General features: G+C 31.7%; 1 protein-coding gene across 2 annotated transcripts; it reads right to left on the bottom strand.

Moving 5' to 3' along the window:
• Positions 1 to 1,985: 1,985 nt before the first annotated feature.
• On the bottom strand, positions 1,986 to 18,757 carry LOC149084733 (zinc finger protein 711-like). Of its 2 annotated transcripts, XM_089235169.1 has the most exons (5): positions 16,210 to 18,757; positions 15,711 to 15,845; positions 12,067 to 12,323; positions 8,931 to 10,972; positions 1,986 to 5,357 (listed from the first exon to the last, which is right to left on the bottom strand). In XM_089235169.1, the coding sequence occupies exons 4-5, from the start codon at positions 9,094 to 9,096 to the stop codon at positions 5,104 to 5,106; spliced, it is 420 nt and encodes a 139-aa protein (XP_089091295.1). In that variant the 5' UTR covers positions 9,097 to 10,972; positions 12,067 to 12,323; positions 15,711 to 15,845; positions 16,210 to 18,757; the 3' UTR covers positions 1,986 to 5,103. The 2 variants fall into 2 exon arrangements, with proteins under 2 accessions (XP_089091295.1, XP_089091294.1); XM_089235168.1 differs by having other exon boundaries at positions 8,931 to 12,323.
• Between the last annotated feature and the right edge of the window lie 538 nt (positions 18,758 to 19,295).

The raw sequence follows: 19,295 nt of genomic DNA, 5'->3' as shown, positions 1-19,295 counted from the left end.
AGATATAATTGTAAAAAATTGTATGGATGGAATGTTTTGTTATTTTCACAGTACATTTAACTACTGATGATGCAGGTTATATATTATATCCTTTAAATGTCAGTTCTTAATAAAATTTAAAGGATTGTATGGTATGCTTATAAGTTACGCCCAAATCTGTTAAAACATCTTAAAATTTTGTAAAAATACAGTCGATAGATTTTTAGAAATGTTTCACAACTCAAAAAAAAACTAATTTTTTGTAGAAAGCGTCAAAGTTTTATTCACAAATTAAGGAATATAAAAATGCACCACTGATGTGGGCCTAACTTTGGTTCTAAGTGTAAACAAAACAAGACTCGTTTTGGAATTATAAGAAATGGTGATTGCATAAAAAACATTTTTTTCCAAAATGACGTTTCAAACATAGTCGGATACCTTAAATTAAATATGATAGTGTTGTTTAAATGCATGTTTTTTTACAAGCATAGTCTCAGGAACTGAACTGTGATACAAATGGAAATGGATACAGCCAACTGATTATATAATAGGTTTAAAAAAAATGTGAAAATGCAATAAAATAACATATCTTGATATGCATGATTTTTTCTGAGTTCATTGATCTTTCAACAGGAGAAAAAACATTTCGAATGTACTAATTTCATTTTCATTTTCTTATTTTTGCAGCAAAATTTAAAACAATATCCTACTAAATTTATATTATTTAAAAAACACTGAACTAATTTTTTATAGAAAAAATAATATAAAAACTATTCCTGTGTCCCCCCCACCCCCACAATCCAATTGCCTCCAAAAGTCACTGATGATGAGAACTGAGAAATTTATATAACAAAAAGCACATGTTAAATAAAAGCAATCCAAAGATAATGTGATGATCAATGACAGTGATCAATAACACGATACAGTGTGAGTGATATCCTTTAATTCTGCATTCAAATTTTTTGGGATAGCGTATGCAATAGATTACTGGATACACACTTATGGAAAGTCTTCTCCAACAATTTGTTTCAAAATCTGACATTAATTCAACAACATATTAATGTCAAATTCCAAAGCACCAATATAGCACATTTTGCATTTTAATTTCATTCTTGTTTAACTCACAATAGCTGTCACTCTACAAACTGAATCCAAATTCATCGATAAATAGAACATGAGTCTGATTGGTTTCATCAAGCAGAGAGTTATGTGGTTGTTACTAATTTATGCCTTTGTATTGATATTGATGAATAGCTGTCTTCTATGGCTATGTTGCACCTTGAACCATCTCTTGTTCATGTTTTTTGACGCATCAAAAATCATTATTACCACTACAGAATGAACATGTAAATCATCACTAGAGCTTGGAAGAAAAAATATTGCTCAGCTATATCACATGGCTTGCTATTCTAAAGCAAGTTGCTTTCAAAATATGTACCACAAAATATTCCGCCCACTTAATTTGCATAAATCTATACCTCCATTGAATATGGGTGAGGGGGGGGGGTACAATTAAAATAAGGAATCTACATGACCGTGACAAAGTTATGAAGAGAACCAGATCAATATTAAATGTTATTTTTTGATCTCCATCTCCTTTTCCTTTGGGACCACTAATAGCGTGATCACTATTACTATCAATAAATGAGCTAAATAAATGGAGATGTCAAAGATGAAACATTAGATATATAAATACCATGAAAGTTGCTATTATGCCTCAAATATAAAAAGGAAAAAATCAACTAAAACATTTCACTTTTTATGTTAACTTTGACACATTTCTGTTCTTTATTTTCTAACTGAGGTATTTAGCCTCAGGTCTCGAGCCGCGGGGGCGACACTCCCCGTACAGTTGCTGCAGTTTTTAAAAATCTTCAGCAACTGCCTCGTGCGGTTTCATGTGACTTTTACCACGCTCTACATTAATTTAGCTTTAGTTGTAATATCCCAACAAATGTATGTGACTAAATTACAAAAGAACCAGCTAAAGTAATAAATTTCACTAATTCGGAAAATAAATACTTTTATTCAATCTTTTCAAATACATACCTCTTACGACACAACATACCATTTATACGAGAAGTAAAGTATAACAACAGTAGGATATTAAGAGAGAGTTTACTCTAAAATTTTAGCAGCTTTAAAACACATTTGATGCAACTGCAAATAACTAGGGGAACGTGATGCTGAAGACATAACAAGCATTCATTATACATCACTGTTTCAGATAAATACTGGTACATATACTGTAATGTCTATGGCATACAGCGATTTCAGAAATGAAAGCGGACTTGTGCCATTGTGCTCTCAACAAGAAACTAGTGTCTACAATCACATTTTTCACTTATAATCAATGAGGCAAGTGAGTTAACATGTCATTTAAAAATAATTCATCAAAAAAACAATAAAATACATGTCTGAAAGTTCTAATAAATAATTTTTTTTGCTGTTTCCACAATATTGAGCAAATATTTCATAACATCGAAGAACAATTAATCAAAACTAAATAATAATGCATATTATACACAACAAAATCTACGACCATTATTGGTCCTACCTCAGTACAGCCAAGTATTTTGGTGTATACCAGAGCTACAGAAATCAAAATAAATTTAGGCAACAAACTAAAAACTATCTACAACAAACTAAGAAAAAAAAGGCAATAACAATATAATGGAAATACATTTTGAGCACAGTATAGAAAGATTAAGACCAACGATATTAGCTCAAAATACCACATAGTCATATAAAATGAATCACCAGGCTGCTGTTTGAAGGCTAATAAAAGCCACCCACCAATCAGTGGAAATAGCCTGTTATAGCGCATACCACATCACATCTACTTCTGATCTGACCGCATGCTTCCATTTCAGAAAGTTGCCTTGTGCTATAATAGGCTATTTCCACTGACGAAGAGGCTATATTAGCCTTGAAGCCTGTCTGGTGCGTAATTTTTGGTATTTTATAGTTGATCTTCGGTCCACAATAATGTTTTTAATTTATCCAGGACTACTTAGTGACCCTTTTCCATATTGGTAAGAATGCCCATATAAATTTTGAAAAAAAAAAATCTATCTCATACTAATAGACCTCAGACTCAAATTTAGTAATCACATATAGAAAATTTTAGGCACCAATATTCATTTTTTTACTCACCATGGTGACCAGAAATTTTTCACTTCCTGGTGTTTTTCCATACCATACAAAGTGCTAATAGTTCAGGGACCAAGTAATCTTAATGGGGTTTATGTGTTCACGTTACAATTTACTATAGTAGTTCATTGCCAAAGTTGGTACTTCAGATCCTAATTTTCGGATTGTAAATTTTGTATGGAACAGGGGAGATATCTGCCTTTCTACGGGGGACAAAGCAATCTAAATGAGGTGACATAAATTAAATTATTACAATTTTAAAATAATAAGCACACTTTTAATAATTTGTTTATTTTGGCCGATTTATTGCATATTAATTTAATCACTTTTATAATTAGAAAATATTTCTTTATATGTGACATAATCAAAGTCAGTAAAAAGGATGTTAGTCTTTATTAAAGTTTAACAATTGTTATGTCCACCTCAAGAATTCTAAAAATGCACCTGCTATTGAAACGACATTGCTTCAACTAACGTAAACTTATATTAACAGTACATGAAAGTTAATACTAATGTGGCATCACTATTCACATATTATATTAAAGAAAAAAAACTCCAATCATTTATGTTTATATTATAACGATTCTAGCTTATAGTTATGTGTGAACATGGTATGGAATGCTAATTTACTTCTTTGGACGAAGCCCTTCCCACAAAATTTACATGCAAATGGACGAACTCCAGTATGGACTGAAAGGTGACGGCGAAGAGATGTGCTGTAATAAGTTGAATATGAGCAATAAGAGCATTTGTGACGTCCTTGTTTCTCATTATTCATAGCGTAGCTGACTCCATAATCAATGATCAGAGATGCTAGAAGAACAATATTTCCACTTAATAATATGGATTTTTCATCAAAAACATTTTCAACAGCTGAAGCAACAAGAAATTCATTACTAACTAAGCTGCAGATGTACCCATAATATTTCAAGTCAATAAAAATTAGTGGATACAAAAATACATGCATGTATTGAAAGAAATATAGTAAAACCTTCCTGAAGGGACATTTTTTTTTTTCTTTTTTCAGGTCTAGAACGTTTCACAATATAAGTCTGTACATACTCTATTTATGTAGGACCGCTCCGAAGAGCTAGATAGTTTGCTAAGAAATGGTAGATTGATAGCTGGAGAAATTAAGCTGTTTGCATACACACTTTTGGGAAGAAGTATTTATTAAGGTACATTTTGAATGAATTAATAACCACAGAGTTTTATCATTTATGAAAAAAAGACTATTATATACGATGAGTTTTATATGTAGCTTTTGCAGCCATAAATTACTTTGAACTCCTATCACCTAGTTTAAGATATACACAATCTACCATGAATAGATTTTTCATGCAATATTCCAAAAAAAAATCTTTTTTTTCTAACCAAGATTTTTACCATTGTCTTTATTGAGAACTTTAAATTAATAAAATATAAAATCTTTCATGTCAACAAGTAAGAAAAATTTGATTAATGTATTTAATAGCAATATTGACAGCCTAAGTAAGGTGCAAGACTTAAATGTAAGGAGGGACTGACCATAAATTTTATTCTAGCTAGAGTATTAATTTACAAACATTAAAAAAACCGTTAAAAAACACCATGTTAAACACATAGGCCAACGAACATTAAAAGCAATGATAGTAACCATGCCAATTAACTCACTATAATTTTTATCATGTTTATAAAACACTTTTCTTATTAGCAGCAAAAGAAGAACAATAAGTATAGCAACATCAAAATACGAACAAGAGAAAAACCATTCAAGACCTTACACACGTATTCACATTCAAAAATATTTTAGCGTAGATTTAATCATAGATTACTGTAATGAATACTCGAAAATACCAATATCGCATAAAAAAATATCCACATTTCCTCAGGAAAAAAATACAAGTTTCTAATTAAAGCTAATAATTAACATTTAAAAACTGATTAAATACACTTTTCTGACAGATAATTGAAAGATGAAATCCAAGTGCATTAGTCTGTATCAACTGAAGTCTCTAACAACATTTCCATCTGATGCACGGAATGCAAATGATATTTGAGCCTTTCTTTCCTTATAAAATCTTTATCACACATATGGCACTTGAAAGGGCGTTCACCTGAATGCACTGCCACATGACGGCGGAATGTAGTAGCATAATATGTTGAGTAATCACAGTATTTACACTGGTGTCGATTCTCCTTTCTCTCTTTTGATACTTCAGTTTTCACGTATTGTAATTGAATATCTAGAATATAGTAAATATATAATTTACATAAAACTTAAAATATCACGTAAAAAAAACATAAGTTTCAAAATTCAATAAGCTCAATGTCATCACATTCTCAATGGCTCAATTATTATTATTATTTTGGAATATTTTATTCAAAGAGGATGAGATGTTATATGATGACATGAAAACCATGGATCTATACTGATGAACATAAGTATCTCAATGAATAGCTACAATACAGGGTGAATGTGACCTGTTCTGCTAAACAAAAGTGGGGAAGGAGGAGATGATAGACAACATGTGGAACATGAAACACACTAACAACATTGTCTTATCTCGAACCATTTTTGAGTTATGTTGGATAATCGATTATGGGGGGAAACTGTGTCAAGTATGAAAATTTGTGAAGTTTGACCCAAAATTATGAAGTTTTTGAGAGACTTTCACATAAATTAAACACAAATTTGGAAAGAACAAAAAAATTCTATAAGGTGACAATATTTTCATCGAAATATCTGGATTTATTGGCAAGCTACAAGCACTGAAAGATTGGCAAAGTTAAAAATTTAATTGTTCCCAAAATTTTGAATTGAAAATTTGACAAAAACCCTTCTAACTACAATTAGTCAAATTTACCAAAAAAACTTGCACCAGTCCATTGCAACAACTTTTGAAAGAGCCTACAGTAAACCATATCAATGTTCTGGTTCAGGAGAAATTTAGATTTTTGTGTGCGATACATCATTGAACTCAGTGTTTGTGAAAGCAGACATTGTAGTAGATTTTGACAACACAATTTGATTTTCCACTTTTGCAATCTCTCAATGTGCTTGTATCTCGCCATTAAATACAGATATTCTGATGGAAATAGTGACACCTTATAGTATTTTTCTGCAAAATCAAATTGTCACCAAACTATGCAACCGCCAATTCCGAATTATTGTCAAATATCTACTTTGACAAATGCTTATTTCTGTAATGTATTGCAAACAAAAGGCTAAATTTTTCCTTAACCAGAACACAGATATGGTTTATTGTAAGCTCTTTCAAAAGCAGATAGAATAGAAAGTTTTTGGTAAATTTGGTTATAGCTAGAAGGGTATTTACAAAATTGGTGGTTAGAAAATTTGGCGAGAATTTAATTTTTGAATTTCACCAATATTTCTTTAGATATTTTGATGAAAATAGTATCATCCTACAGGATTTTTTCTGCTCTTTTCAAATATGTGCTTAGTTCGCCTGTAGGCCTTTCAAAAACTTTACAAATTAGGTTGTTTTTTTTTTCAGACTTCACATTTTTCCCCCATAATAAATTATCCCCCATAACTAAAAAAAAAAACGGTTTGTGATAGGACAGAGTTGGCAGGAAGTTTCATATTACACTTCAGCTTGCCTATCAGCCCCCCCCCCCCCCCGTTTGGCAGAACAGATCACATTCACCCCATATAATAATAATTTAATATAAAAGTGAAAAGGGGGAAGGGGGTATCTTTGTTCCTAGAAACTGTAAAAATGAATATATAATAGATACAGGAGATGGCTATCAGATTCTTAATGACGAAGTAAGTTTTAGCTTTTATCAGTAAAATGTTTAGAGAAGCCATCTTATAACAATAAGCAATAATCTTAAGAAATTATTACCGTATTTTCTTGGCCTAACTGCTTCTGCTTTAGATACATAATTTTGAAGGCCAGCATCATTTACACTGATGTGGCATGTAAGTTAATTTTTCGAAGGTTTTAACAACTGGCTGTTACGAAGATGAATTTTTATGGAAAGAGAAAATTGAACTGCCTTTACAGGGAATCACCCATGTCCTTTCACTTTCCAGGTGAACGCCCTAGACCACTAGACTACAAAGGCAATGAATCTGTCTTTCCTTGGAGCTCGTGTACACTGAAAGGGACGTACATGGACGACCGGATATGACTCAAGCCAAACTCACAACTGCTGACACTGCCACCACATGGTGACTTATACAAGGATGACATTACTCTTTGCTACCATATGAAGGTTTTTAACAGCTGCTGCGAAGATGAATTTTTTTGGAAAGAGAAAATTCAACTGCCTTTGCGGGGAATCGAACCCACGTCCTTTCACTTTCCGGGTGAACGCCCTGACCACTATAGACTACAAAGCAGTTGTGAGCTTAGCCTGAGTCAGGTCCGGCCATCCATGTATGATCCCGTTCAGTACACATGAGCTCCAAGGAAAGATTAAAAAATTTGTTGCCTTTGTAGTCCAGTGCATGCACCACGAAAGTGAAAGGACGTGGGTTTGATTCTCCGCAAAGGCAGTTGAATTTTCTCTCTTTCCAAAAAAAATTCATCTTCGCAACAGCCAGTTGTTAAAACTGTTGTTGGTAGCGGAGAGTGATGTCGTTCTTTCATAAGTTAATTTTTGTTTTAAAGAAACATTATCTCAACAATATTTCCTACCATATAACTTTTAAATTTAAAATTTTTCAGACAATTTGGAATTAGTTCAGAGTATTTAACAGGAATTTTCTTTTAAAATGTTTGTTTATAAAATGCAAGTGAATAGCCCCAAAGCAGAATGTGCCAAAATCTGCGACATACGTCGCAGATCTTGGCAGAACAATTAGAGCTACTGCAGAACAATTTGGAAGAATTTAAGAAAAATTGCAAAAAAACACTATTACATGTATGGGAATTTTTACCTCAGAACATTTCCAGTAAGGAGGGCTCGTCGCAGAACAGTGCTAAACATTCTGCTTTGGGGGTGAATAGTATTCACATGGAAGTTAAATTTTATACTGACAGAATGTGACAGATACGCTGATACAATGCTTACTTTAAGCCACTTATTCAAAGAAATATAGTAATAGAGTTGCCCTGTATGTAGAGATCTACATTTTGATTATCAAGTCCTGGAGTTCTGGGAAGTTGATAATCAGTAAATTCTGATTTTGAATGCTGAATTCAAGACTAATTCAATATTTCTTGGCCAAGTCACTTACATTTTTAAGACATTTAACTTTGGAATTTTGATGTCTACGCTGTGTCATCTGCATTAATTTTGTGTTAAAAAAATGAATCCCAAGAATGCAATTTCAAAATTTTCACTTATCAATTAAATTAATTACAGCATTTCAACTGCTTAGACTTGGTTCTTAGCATTCGGCTTGCAACTTCTGAACAATATGTGTTGGCAGTATACATATGTGTGTGTGTATATATATATTTTTACATGAAAATTAAATTGCATTTCAGAAAGATGCAAAGCATACATCAAGCTAAATACACTTCAATTTCTTTTTTCACACTACACAACTTACTCCAAGAAAAACAGTAATTAAAAAATGAACCAGAGAAGAATAATTTCTACATTAAAAAGACATCATCGTGCGGTGAAGTATGAGCATTAATGTACTTTATTAATGTATTAATGTACTTTATTAATGTATTAATGTACTTTATTAATGTATTAATGTACTTTATTAATGTATTAATAAACTTTATTATAATATTAATATACTTTATATATTCTTGTATTTTTAATTGTGAAATTTTGATTACAGCTGTGTAATACTAATACTCTGTGTTACATATAAAATCATTTTATACCTTTAACATCAGTAGCTGATGAAGAATTCTTTTTTTTCTTGGACTCCTCTTTAGGATTGTCTGCTGCATCAGGATGGGCTGTCCGTAGGTGATGTCCGAGTCTTTCTTTTCTACCATAATCTATGTTGCAGAGATGACATTTGAATGGACGTAATCCTAAATGCATCCCAATATGACGACTAAATGTTGTTGTATAATGTGTTGAATACCCACAGTATTTACAGACATGATTTTTTCTCCTTTTGTTTTTTTCCCTGTAGAGAACAGAAAGGGCAGATGATTCACCTCGCTGGTGGTAGTCTTTGTCATCTGCAATTTAATTCCATTTCACATTAAATTATAAGAATAACCATTTCAGAATCATAAGCATCAGCATATATTAATATAAAAATTTTGTAAAAGAAAAAAAAAAAATTCAAGAAATGTTTTATTTCCAGATTATTGAAATCAATAAAATATAAAAGACAAGTCAAATATTCAGATAAATTTTTTATTAACATTTATCCTATAATAATGTTCATTACACATTCACAAAAGCAAAGCTTATCGAAACAATGTTTTCATGAGCTTCTGATAGACATTTGATTTTTTTTTCCTTAGAAAAATACCATCACCAGATCACTACTGCTTTAGTAAGTATTTTGATAATTTACACATAAAAATTATATTACGAGTGCAAAAATTTATGCACCATGCATACAGACCACAAAAGTGGTTTACTGACAGTCATCTATGAAAGAATGTTCAAGTTTTTAGCACATTTGAAAATACGGGGGGGGGGGGGAAGACAATTTTTGTATATGCTGTTACATTTATTTAATACCAGGTTGATTTTTACCAAATATATACTACTTAGTTGCTGAACAATAGAAATTTTTTTCGCCATGTTTATCTCTTTACTGTTTGTTACTTCTTTATTGCTTAAAGCATGTAGAGAAAACTCGTGCAACACCAGGTATTACTGTCAGTTATAAAAATTAATACAGTGGAACCTCACATAACAAGCAGACTTCTGTAGCAGACACCTTCTGTTAGGAGTCTCTTTTATAATCCCAAAGAATGGTGCACAGTTTCCGACACTTTCTTCTCTCACTGCCAACCTTCTCAGAAGAAATATTTTCTCTTCACCACCTTCCTGAGTGATCGCATTAGATCCTATATTGTATCCATAGCTATTATCAACCCTCCCCCTTTCTTGGAACATTGAATCATCCCTCTTTGGGAAACACTGGAATAGAGCTTAACCTATTAAACTTAGGACAAATTTCCTGTTAGTCTACATAGTTTGAGATCACATGGATGCCCATTTTCGAGAGGTTCCACTGTAATAGCAGTGTAATTTGAAATAATGTTTTAATATTGATTCTATGTTATATGAATATTTCTTAAGATCTCCAAAATTTCTCATGTACAATCAATAATTAATTTGGCTGTGGATAGGGAAAATAAAAATTATCCCGACATATATAGATATAGTGATCTCTCACTTATGCATTGGAATAAGGGAAAAGATGAATAAGTGGCAGAGGCCGTATAAGTGAATAGCATTACATGCCTATATATTCTGACTGGGAATGCAGAAAATCGTCTAATAACTGACAGAAACATAAAAGCAAGAGGGTGTATAAATGAGAGATGATTGCAAGAACAAAACTTCATGTGGTAGTAAAACACTTTAGTAGAGCGTATGGAATTAGAGACACAAGAGAGCTGTAGCTTTTCATTTTGCTTGAACATGCCAGAGCAGTCCTATACTCTTGTTTTTCTGACAGAATCATAGAGAAAATTTATTTTGCTTATGATCCTATTTCATGCTGAGTGAAAAACGAATGAATGACAATAGTTCATATGATATTTTAAGACATCTTTTCGAGAGAAACTTTTCCCACAGATTTCACACTTGTAAGGTCGTTCTTTAGTGTGGACAGCAAGATGACGGCGTATGTCTCTGGCATACTTAGCGGCGTAAGAGCATAAAGGGCATTTATGACGACAACTCAAGGAATCAATGTTCTTTGGTATTCTTCCTCGCCTTCGCTTACCTGAATACATAGGGCACAAAAGAAAAATTGTTGGTGCATTTGCATAAATAAAAAGCATATGAAATAAATTTCATTAGTTGATAAATCAAGATTAAAAACAAAGCCGAAATCTAAAAATACAGACAAGGATTTTATGAGAATTTCTACAATGCCCCATCTACATATTTTATATAAATATTAAATATTATTTAATAAGACTGAGTGGAACTTGAAATTTTCATGAACATAAACCAAAAATACATTATAATTAAACAGCAGTTTCCTCTCGCTTCCAGTCTTTGTGACACGTAAATTTTAATTCATTGCTTTCCAAACCAAGGGAAACTGCTAATACACAGGGGTTCTTAACTGGGGTGGGGGCATGTGCTTGGAAAGATTTCGGGTTTTGGGGGTAGGAGGTCCATGAGCTTGATCAAATAAAGGCAATCAGCTCATTAATTTTATGTAGCATACTGTATAATTTTCTAGAAAAGCATCCATGAGCCAAAAAAAAATTAAGAACCCCTGATCTATCAGCATTCAGTCATTCATTACCTATAAGTGGGGTGCTTAAATATCAATCCAGTGAAAACAAAAAATCTAGCCAATTCAAATTAAACATAAAGGATTTTTACATATTTATGACTAGTGGTATGACCAAATTACATTCTCTTCAAGGTTGAAGGATTAAATAAATCTTTGAATATGGAGGCCTATCTAGTTATATAGCCCAAAAATCAGTGAGAACACCAGGAAGTTTCATTACCTTACTCATAAACATAGCAACATTACAGTCAATGCTCATTATAATGACCCTAATCATTCCTTATATTGAATGGTTGAAGTATCAAAAGAAAAACACATAAGATAACTATCATAAAAAAACGTTTGGGACTTCTTGTATTGGTCATTGTAAAGGAATGGTTGTTATAATGAGCGTTGACTATATTGAGATTGACAGTATAAGCCAGCATGGTTTTTTTTTCTCATCCAATCTTTAATTAATTGTTTTTACCAAGCAACAATCAGGAAATGTCACATTAATACATATAGTTAGTTTTTTCTCGTTTCTATAGGATATGAATGGGACGAATCTTTACTTCAATTTTTCTTACCATAAATGTATACTGTATACGAACTTAAGTAGATTCTAAAGAGTGTTGAGTGTACATGTGATTTTTCAAACTTATTCTTTGTATGAAGCCCTTATTACAAATGAAACATTTATGTGGACGTTCTCCAGTATGAGTAGCAATATGGTTCCTCAAGCTTGTAGTATAGTACGACTTATAAGGACAATAAGGACACTGATGTTTCTTTTCACGATCTTCGGTTTGGAGATATCCACAGGTGTCCGATGTTCCCCAATTCTCTGTAAAACAATACACTCTCATGACAATGCATTTACTGAGCTGTACAAAAATCATGCATCACAATGAGAAGTAAATCACAGTTTCACCCTTTCAATTGCTGTCATAAACATGCCAACTGAAAAACACAAACAAATAGCAACAAAGCTAGAACTTATAAAAGTGAATGGATTGAGACGTAAATTACTTATGAATTCTAACCAGATTTCTCAAATAATTGTATGGAATTTTCATGAGATAGCCATTATTGTATTTACAGAATCACATAAACACATTATGAACTTGAAAAATGAATATAAACATCCGGAAAATTCTATTTCAACAAATTAATTCGTAACTTCACGTCACGTGATCAAACTAAAGCAGCTGTGGACAAAGCATACCGAATAGAATTTTTCTATATAGCAATTCCTCAGCTAACAATCTATTCCCTATGATGTCAGTCTTGAAAGCCTCATCTCGAAAATTTGATGACAAATTTTTGAAAGGTAATATTACTCACATAAAATTGAAACATAAGTCAGTAACCATTGCAAAAATGTATTTTTGTTTACAGATAATGAGCAAACTAAACTCCTATTTTTTTCAATGTTTTTGAAAAAATTTTTTTTTAATGAAGTTCCAATGTAATACTTAAGTCATAGGAAACCTTTTAGCTAAACACTAAAACAGATAAAAATTTTAACATTTATAAAAATTACACATAGTATTTGGATTATTATAATTTTAAAACCATAAATTCAATGACAAACATTTTTTTATCATGGTTATGGGGAATGACTCAGGTTTCTCATGTAATTGTATTTTCAATATATTTGGAGGAAAAAAACAACTCAGACTTTTATCCTTTATTATAAAAATTATAGTTCAATTTTTGTTGAACATTTACTGCCAGCATTAGTTAGTTATCTGAATAATAACTTTTTTGGTTTCCGCAACAATTTACCATTATTATTTTATATAAAAAAAAATATATAGTCAAGAAAATAGAAAATTCACTGATTGCGCACAAAGTTTAGTAAAATAGCATACACCAAACATTCCCAAAAATAGAATTCAAATGAGAAAGTAATCATAAAAATCAGACGTTTATTATAACATTAAAGCATGAAACATCAACAAGGCTAAAGAATACTGCAAACAAAACAGATGTATTTGATATTTTGCTTTGTAGAAAAAATAAACAATCTACAAATTCAAAAACGTATTGAAAATAATTTATCAAACAAGTTCTTTATATTTTTTATTTGCTTTAGAGATATAAGTTTTTTTTTTCCAAACCTGAGTTTTTTCTTAGTGAGGGTATTTTATAGGCTTTCAAGGCTTAATTAAATCATCAATAAATGTGAGTCACCCAGCTATTTATTATGGTAAAAGTTCAGTTTCGACTAAAAAAATTATAAATTTAAGGTTTATCTTCCAATCTGAAGTTGAAATATGACACTTCAAAATCTTTTCAACTTTATGATGTTATAGAAAATATATTAAAAAAAGTTGAATTTTAAAATGCTGCAGATCAGGGATGCAAACCTTTAGCCTGCCAAGGAGTCCCAGCTAGTCTGCAAAAGGCGTTCTTAAAAAGTACCAATGCACACAACACAATAAGCACATCAATTTGTCACCAATGAGTAGTGTTATCTCTATATCAAATAAACAAAGCTATATCGAACAAATAAGGTTATGCACCCCTGATATTTAGAGATCCTTAATTATAATAGCTTATTAGAGCAATAAATGGGGAAAAAAAATCTTTTTATTAATTTTCACAAAAACTTGAGTTATGCCACTGTTGCAGCAAATGAACAATACTTTTCTTAAATTCTTCATTCACCCCCCCCCCCCTGCAGAAAAAAAAAATTCACAAAAATATGTAAAAATAATTTCATCCAAATTATTCAAAACCTCAGGATTGCCATTATTGAAAATTACCATTGAAACATGGTCATAACCAAATAAGGGGTGCACAATCTCCTGATGTGTGCCAAATGCTACCTGCCAAGGGGCTCTATCTGGCCAATGAAAGGCATTCTGGTAGAAAAGTATGAATACATACAAACATGCAGTCCACCAAGACATTTCTTCCTGTCTGTGAAAGGTGTTTTAATAGAAAAGCATCAATTCACACAAATGATACATTCTCAACTGATCATATTTCCTCAATAAAAATACAGTAAATAAGGATCCCTATGTAAATAAAAGAGTAATTTCCGATTATCGCCAAAACAACTTAGGATTACTTTTGACAATTTTATCACTAAAATCAAAGAAAAATTTGACAATGGTGGGAAATGTAGTGTTACTGTAAATTGCATGGGATTGAAATGTAATTCATAAAAAAGCATTTTATTTAACAAATATGCGAGATGAAAAGTGTATTTATATGACTACAACCAATAATAATTATCATAATATAGTTTATAAGTCATAAAAATTATATTAATCCTTGATTTCAGTAAAGAATAAAAATTCAAGTAAGTTTTGTTGAAAATACAGGAGAAATAAAATAAATTTATAAAAAAAACCCGGGACACCAAAATTGGAGGATTGCTCCATATCCATAAAATACAGGTTACATGATTATCTTTTATAATACATGAGTTTCTGGTCCCGCGATCTATAGCAATATTGCATATCTGGTCCACGGACTGAAAAAAGGTTGTGCACCCTTGAAATATGGTTTCAAAATTATTAACATCATTACAGTTTACATAATCCTCAAAAGTAAATCTGCTATCAAGTCTCTCCATCACTTTGCAAGTCAGTGCTCTCATACAAGATTTGAAAAGGTTTTGATTTAGTTTTCTTCTTATTCTCCTCCACTTCATTTTGATTCAGGACCGATACTGATTAACATATAATGGTAAAACAAAAATCTGGCATGTAAGTAGTTTTGTGGTACAACAGAATTTAGTAAACAGTATTTTAAACACGCTTTGGGACATTTATGGCACTAAGCATTTCGTCTGGCCCAATAATTTGATGTGTTACCAGAAGAGAATAATTTTTTGAGAAATATGCACATTTTCAGACTTATACCAAAAGAAATGAATCAAACACATTTTCTCTTTCTAAAACTAAAATTTTCAGATAGATTTTCCTATTTGTCCAACTAATAAACAATCATCAAATATCATATAACAATAAAGTTAGTATCATGTTCATTGTCTTTGAAAAATTAGTAATTTAGCATGTAATTCTGAAGACACCATATTTAAAAGAAACTATGCATCGATTAGTGCTTTCTAACAGTGTATCGCCTTTGATTGGAAGAAATACCGAAAATGGGAATTCATTTCTTCATGGCCGATGTGCTGAGTACAGATGGCATCGGAGAGCATCTTTTTGTATGAATGCTTTTGGACAGAAATCACATTTGAATGGGCGCTCACCAGTATGTGTAGCAACATGATGCTTCAAGTTGGTGGAAACATAAGTTGTATATGGACAATATTGACACTTGTAACGACTATTTGTGTTCTTTTTTGAATGGCTGGCGATGCTCATGAACAAATTTCTTATAAGGCCTAAAAAGTTTAAAAAAAAAAAATTGTAAGGTTAATTTTGTTTTAAATAAATATTTGTTTGCATTATGTTATACCAGATATATTCAGAGGAAGAAAATTCTTTTTTTTTTTCAAACATAAGAGAACAATTTGTAACGGCATGACAATTTTGACTGAAGAATGAATTTTACACAAACAACTTTTTCTTTCATGAAAAGAGAATTTAAATTATATAAGGGAAATGCATTAATTAACATTGATTCATAAAAATTGCATCAGAATCTTATTAGCAATTGAAAAGAATTGCCATGATCAAGAACATGAATTAAAACACATATTTCCAAAATAAAATTGTGAAATATAAAATTCCGTATTTTGCTCATACCAAATCATTTTGAAAAGGTGTGAAAAGCATTAAGATGGTATCTGAGTCCTTCTTTCCTAGAAAACTTCTTAGAACATATTTCACACCGGAATGGTCGAGCACCTGCATGAGATGCGATATGGCGACGTAAATTTGAGAGCTGGGTACTAGCATATGGACAAAAACTACATTTGTGAATTCTGTCTGTTCTTGAAAAACTTGACCACATCTCTGGATCTAGAACATTATTGATCTTATAATTAAATCAAATGTAATGAATGCTTAGTTAAATAAAATACATCTGCCACATGAAAATATTCTATCTGAATCATGAATGCAGAAATTGAAGAATATGTACATTCAGATAAAAAATAAAGCAATTAAAGAAAGAAAAATTTCAACTTTTTCAGTCGTCAGACAAAAAAAAACACATATGTATGCACTGCTTGTTTAAAACATATTTAATATGCACTTCATTACAGAAAATAGGAAATGAATGAATCTAGAAAGATTGTCCAATATCAAATACCAAGTTTTGAAATGCAAATCATAAAAAGGTTGCTTACTGAATGTTGAATAAATAATGCATGTCATACGTCGTTGACACCCAAGGATGAGTCCAATCATATTTTTTCATCTACACCAAATCTTAATATAAACTTCAATTTTTAACAGTATTCTATCATTCTATCACTTTGCTCCAGATTTACATATTAATTGGTATTTTTCAAAAACAAATTTCAAGAAAGGCTACTATACTTTATTGCTATTCGCAGATGTAATATTTGTACAAAAAATTGTATACTGTCATACAGTACACTCAAAAAGAGCATCATAAACCTTCAGAACTGCAAATAATACATGCGACATGAATAAGAGTCAAATAATTATCATAAAAAATAGATATAACAAAACTATTAGCTTGTAAAAAAAGAGTACATGGAAAATATTCTGAGAATGCATAAGCATGTGTGCACCCATTTCATAAATTCCTTCCCAAATCATCCCAATGTTATTTTGATTCTGTTCGACCAATTTATGAGTTGATAAATTTATTACATGATGAATGATTTTATTATATGAATTTTGGAAGATTGTCCAGTCAGTGTTTTACTTCGCTGTCACTGGTTTTTCTAAGTAAGAAAATAGGACAGAGACCAGAACAAATAGAAGTCTTTTAGGCAAAAATCTGGAAGATATAGGGATAGAGCATATAGCCAAATAATACAAAAAATCTTCATATTTTTCTCTTTCATTCAAATATAGAGCAGTAGAGTAAGCTGAATGAATGCCAGAACTCTGCTACCAGACCCTGTTGCTGAGATCTCTTCCTTTTATACAAATAAAAAGCCACAACAGACAAAATGCCCAACGAGAGGTGACAGAAGATGCTCATGACTTTTTTTTTTCTATATTTTCATCTGATTCACCAGAGCGAGTGAACTCAACCCAATAAAACAAATTCTGGGTTCTAACACAATGCAAACCTCATTTGTTCACCTACAAGGTGTTGAGCAAGATGATTCGCTCCAGTGGATATTCTATATTTAACAAAAGATTATTATTTTCTAGTGTTTTCCTATGTATAAAATATCACACATGTAAGATAATGGCATGCACTCCTCAAATTGCTTTTAGTGTAATATATCACATTCATTATTCTAAATGAAACCCCCAGAACTTTTCTCCAATAACTCCTAACCTCATCTGTCATTGCCACAAAATCTGTTAATTGCGACTGACCCTATTGTCCAGGGAATATGTTGTCATAATTTTTTGTGTGTGTGTGTGTGTATGTATATATATATATATATGAGTCTGTATATATTCATAATTTTTTTATATATTTTTGACTCAATAATAAAGCGTTCCAGACTCTACCATGAAGCTGGGCAGGAAGAGATAACAACAACATAAGTATGGTGGCAGAGTTCTAGCGTGCGCTCATTCAATAATGCAGGCACAGGCAGAAAGAGCATTAGATACTAATGTCGGCAGCTAACTTCAAGATATCCCATACTTCACACTTAGATCTCTATGATAAGAAGGGGTCTTAAGCTCCACCATCAGCTAAAAAAGCATTGTATCAGGCGTAGTCATTAGGGCATGTTATATAGCAACATCAACAGCACTATGACTTTTACTTCTTGGTGCATTAACTAAATTATATACATTGTTGGCAAATGCTTTGTATAAGTTATTGCAAAAATACTGTATCCAATAATTTTATCGAACGCTTTTTGAAATGACAACATTCTTTTCAGTAACTTTTACAATAGTAAAATATTTGTGAAAGAATATTGTGATAGATATATTCCATGGATGCAGCTATTGTACATCAAACAAGTGCAATATCTTCACCGAAGTCTTTCTTTGCTGCATCCTGCAGTATTTAAATTTGTTTAGGTTAAGCATAATTTTTTCTACATACTTCCTTTACAATCTGACCACATCTTAGAACATGTGAACATTCAAATCAATAATATGACAAAAGTGCTATAAAATAACCAAAGCAGTATCATGTCATGTATTTTCATATAAGGGGCCGTTCAAGTATTACGTAAGCAAATTTTTAGCCATTTTTTATCTCCCCCCCCCTCCCTGCCCTTGTCAGCAAAATTTCGTCATCAGCTCTGCCCCTCTGAATCCTAACTCATATTTTCAGAAAGGGTGATTGATGACGTAAGCATTATCCAACCCCCCCCCCCCCCCGCCATCAAAAGTCAGAAAATCGGAATCCCCCCCCCCCCCATCGATGATGACGTAATACTTGAACGGCCCCTAAGCAGGGCTCCCACTCAAAAAATTGGAAAAAGACCAAAAAGTAAGATGCGGAGGGTAATCCCCCTTCCCCCCCCAGACAACGTCATCATAGCATAATAAATAAATTCTTTAAAAAAAAATTATAGCAGTATTTCAGTTTCCTATAAGATTCGTTTGAGCCAAAGTAAAATGACAGAAATGACTTTGTAACAAAAAAAAAAAATTATGCAACCACATGTAATTATTTTGTCTCTCCTCATAACACAATATATATTATATTCATTTTTGGAGTCTTCCAAAGTTCAGTCTGTCAACTTTCTTTGACCATGCACAGAAAATTATGA

Source organism: Pholcus phalangioides, unplaced genomic scaffold (genome assembly GCF_987345545.1).
Source record: "Pholcus phalangioides strain wild (caught in Gottingen) unplaced genomic scaffold, Ppha-v1.0 ptg000008l_1, whole genome shotgun sequence".
Classification (NCBI taxonomy): Eukaryota; Metazoa; Arthropoda; class Arachnida; order Araneae; family Pholcidae; genus Pholcus; species Pholcus phalangioides.
The sequence above is the reverse complement of the archived record's forward strand: the minus strand, read 5'-3'. Positions and strand labels throughout refer to the sequence as shown.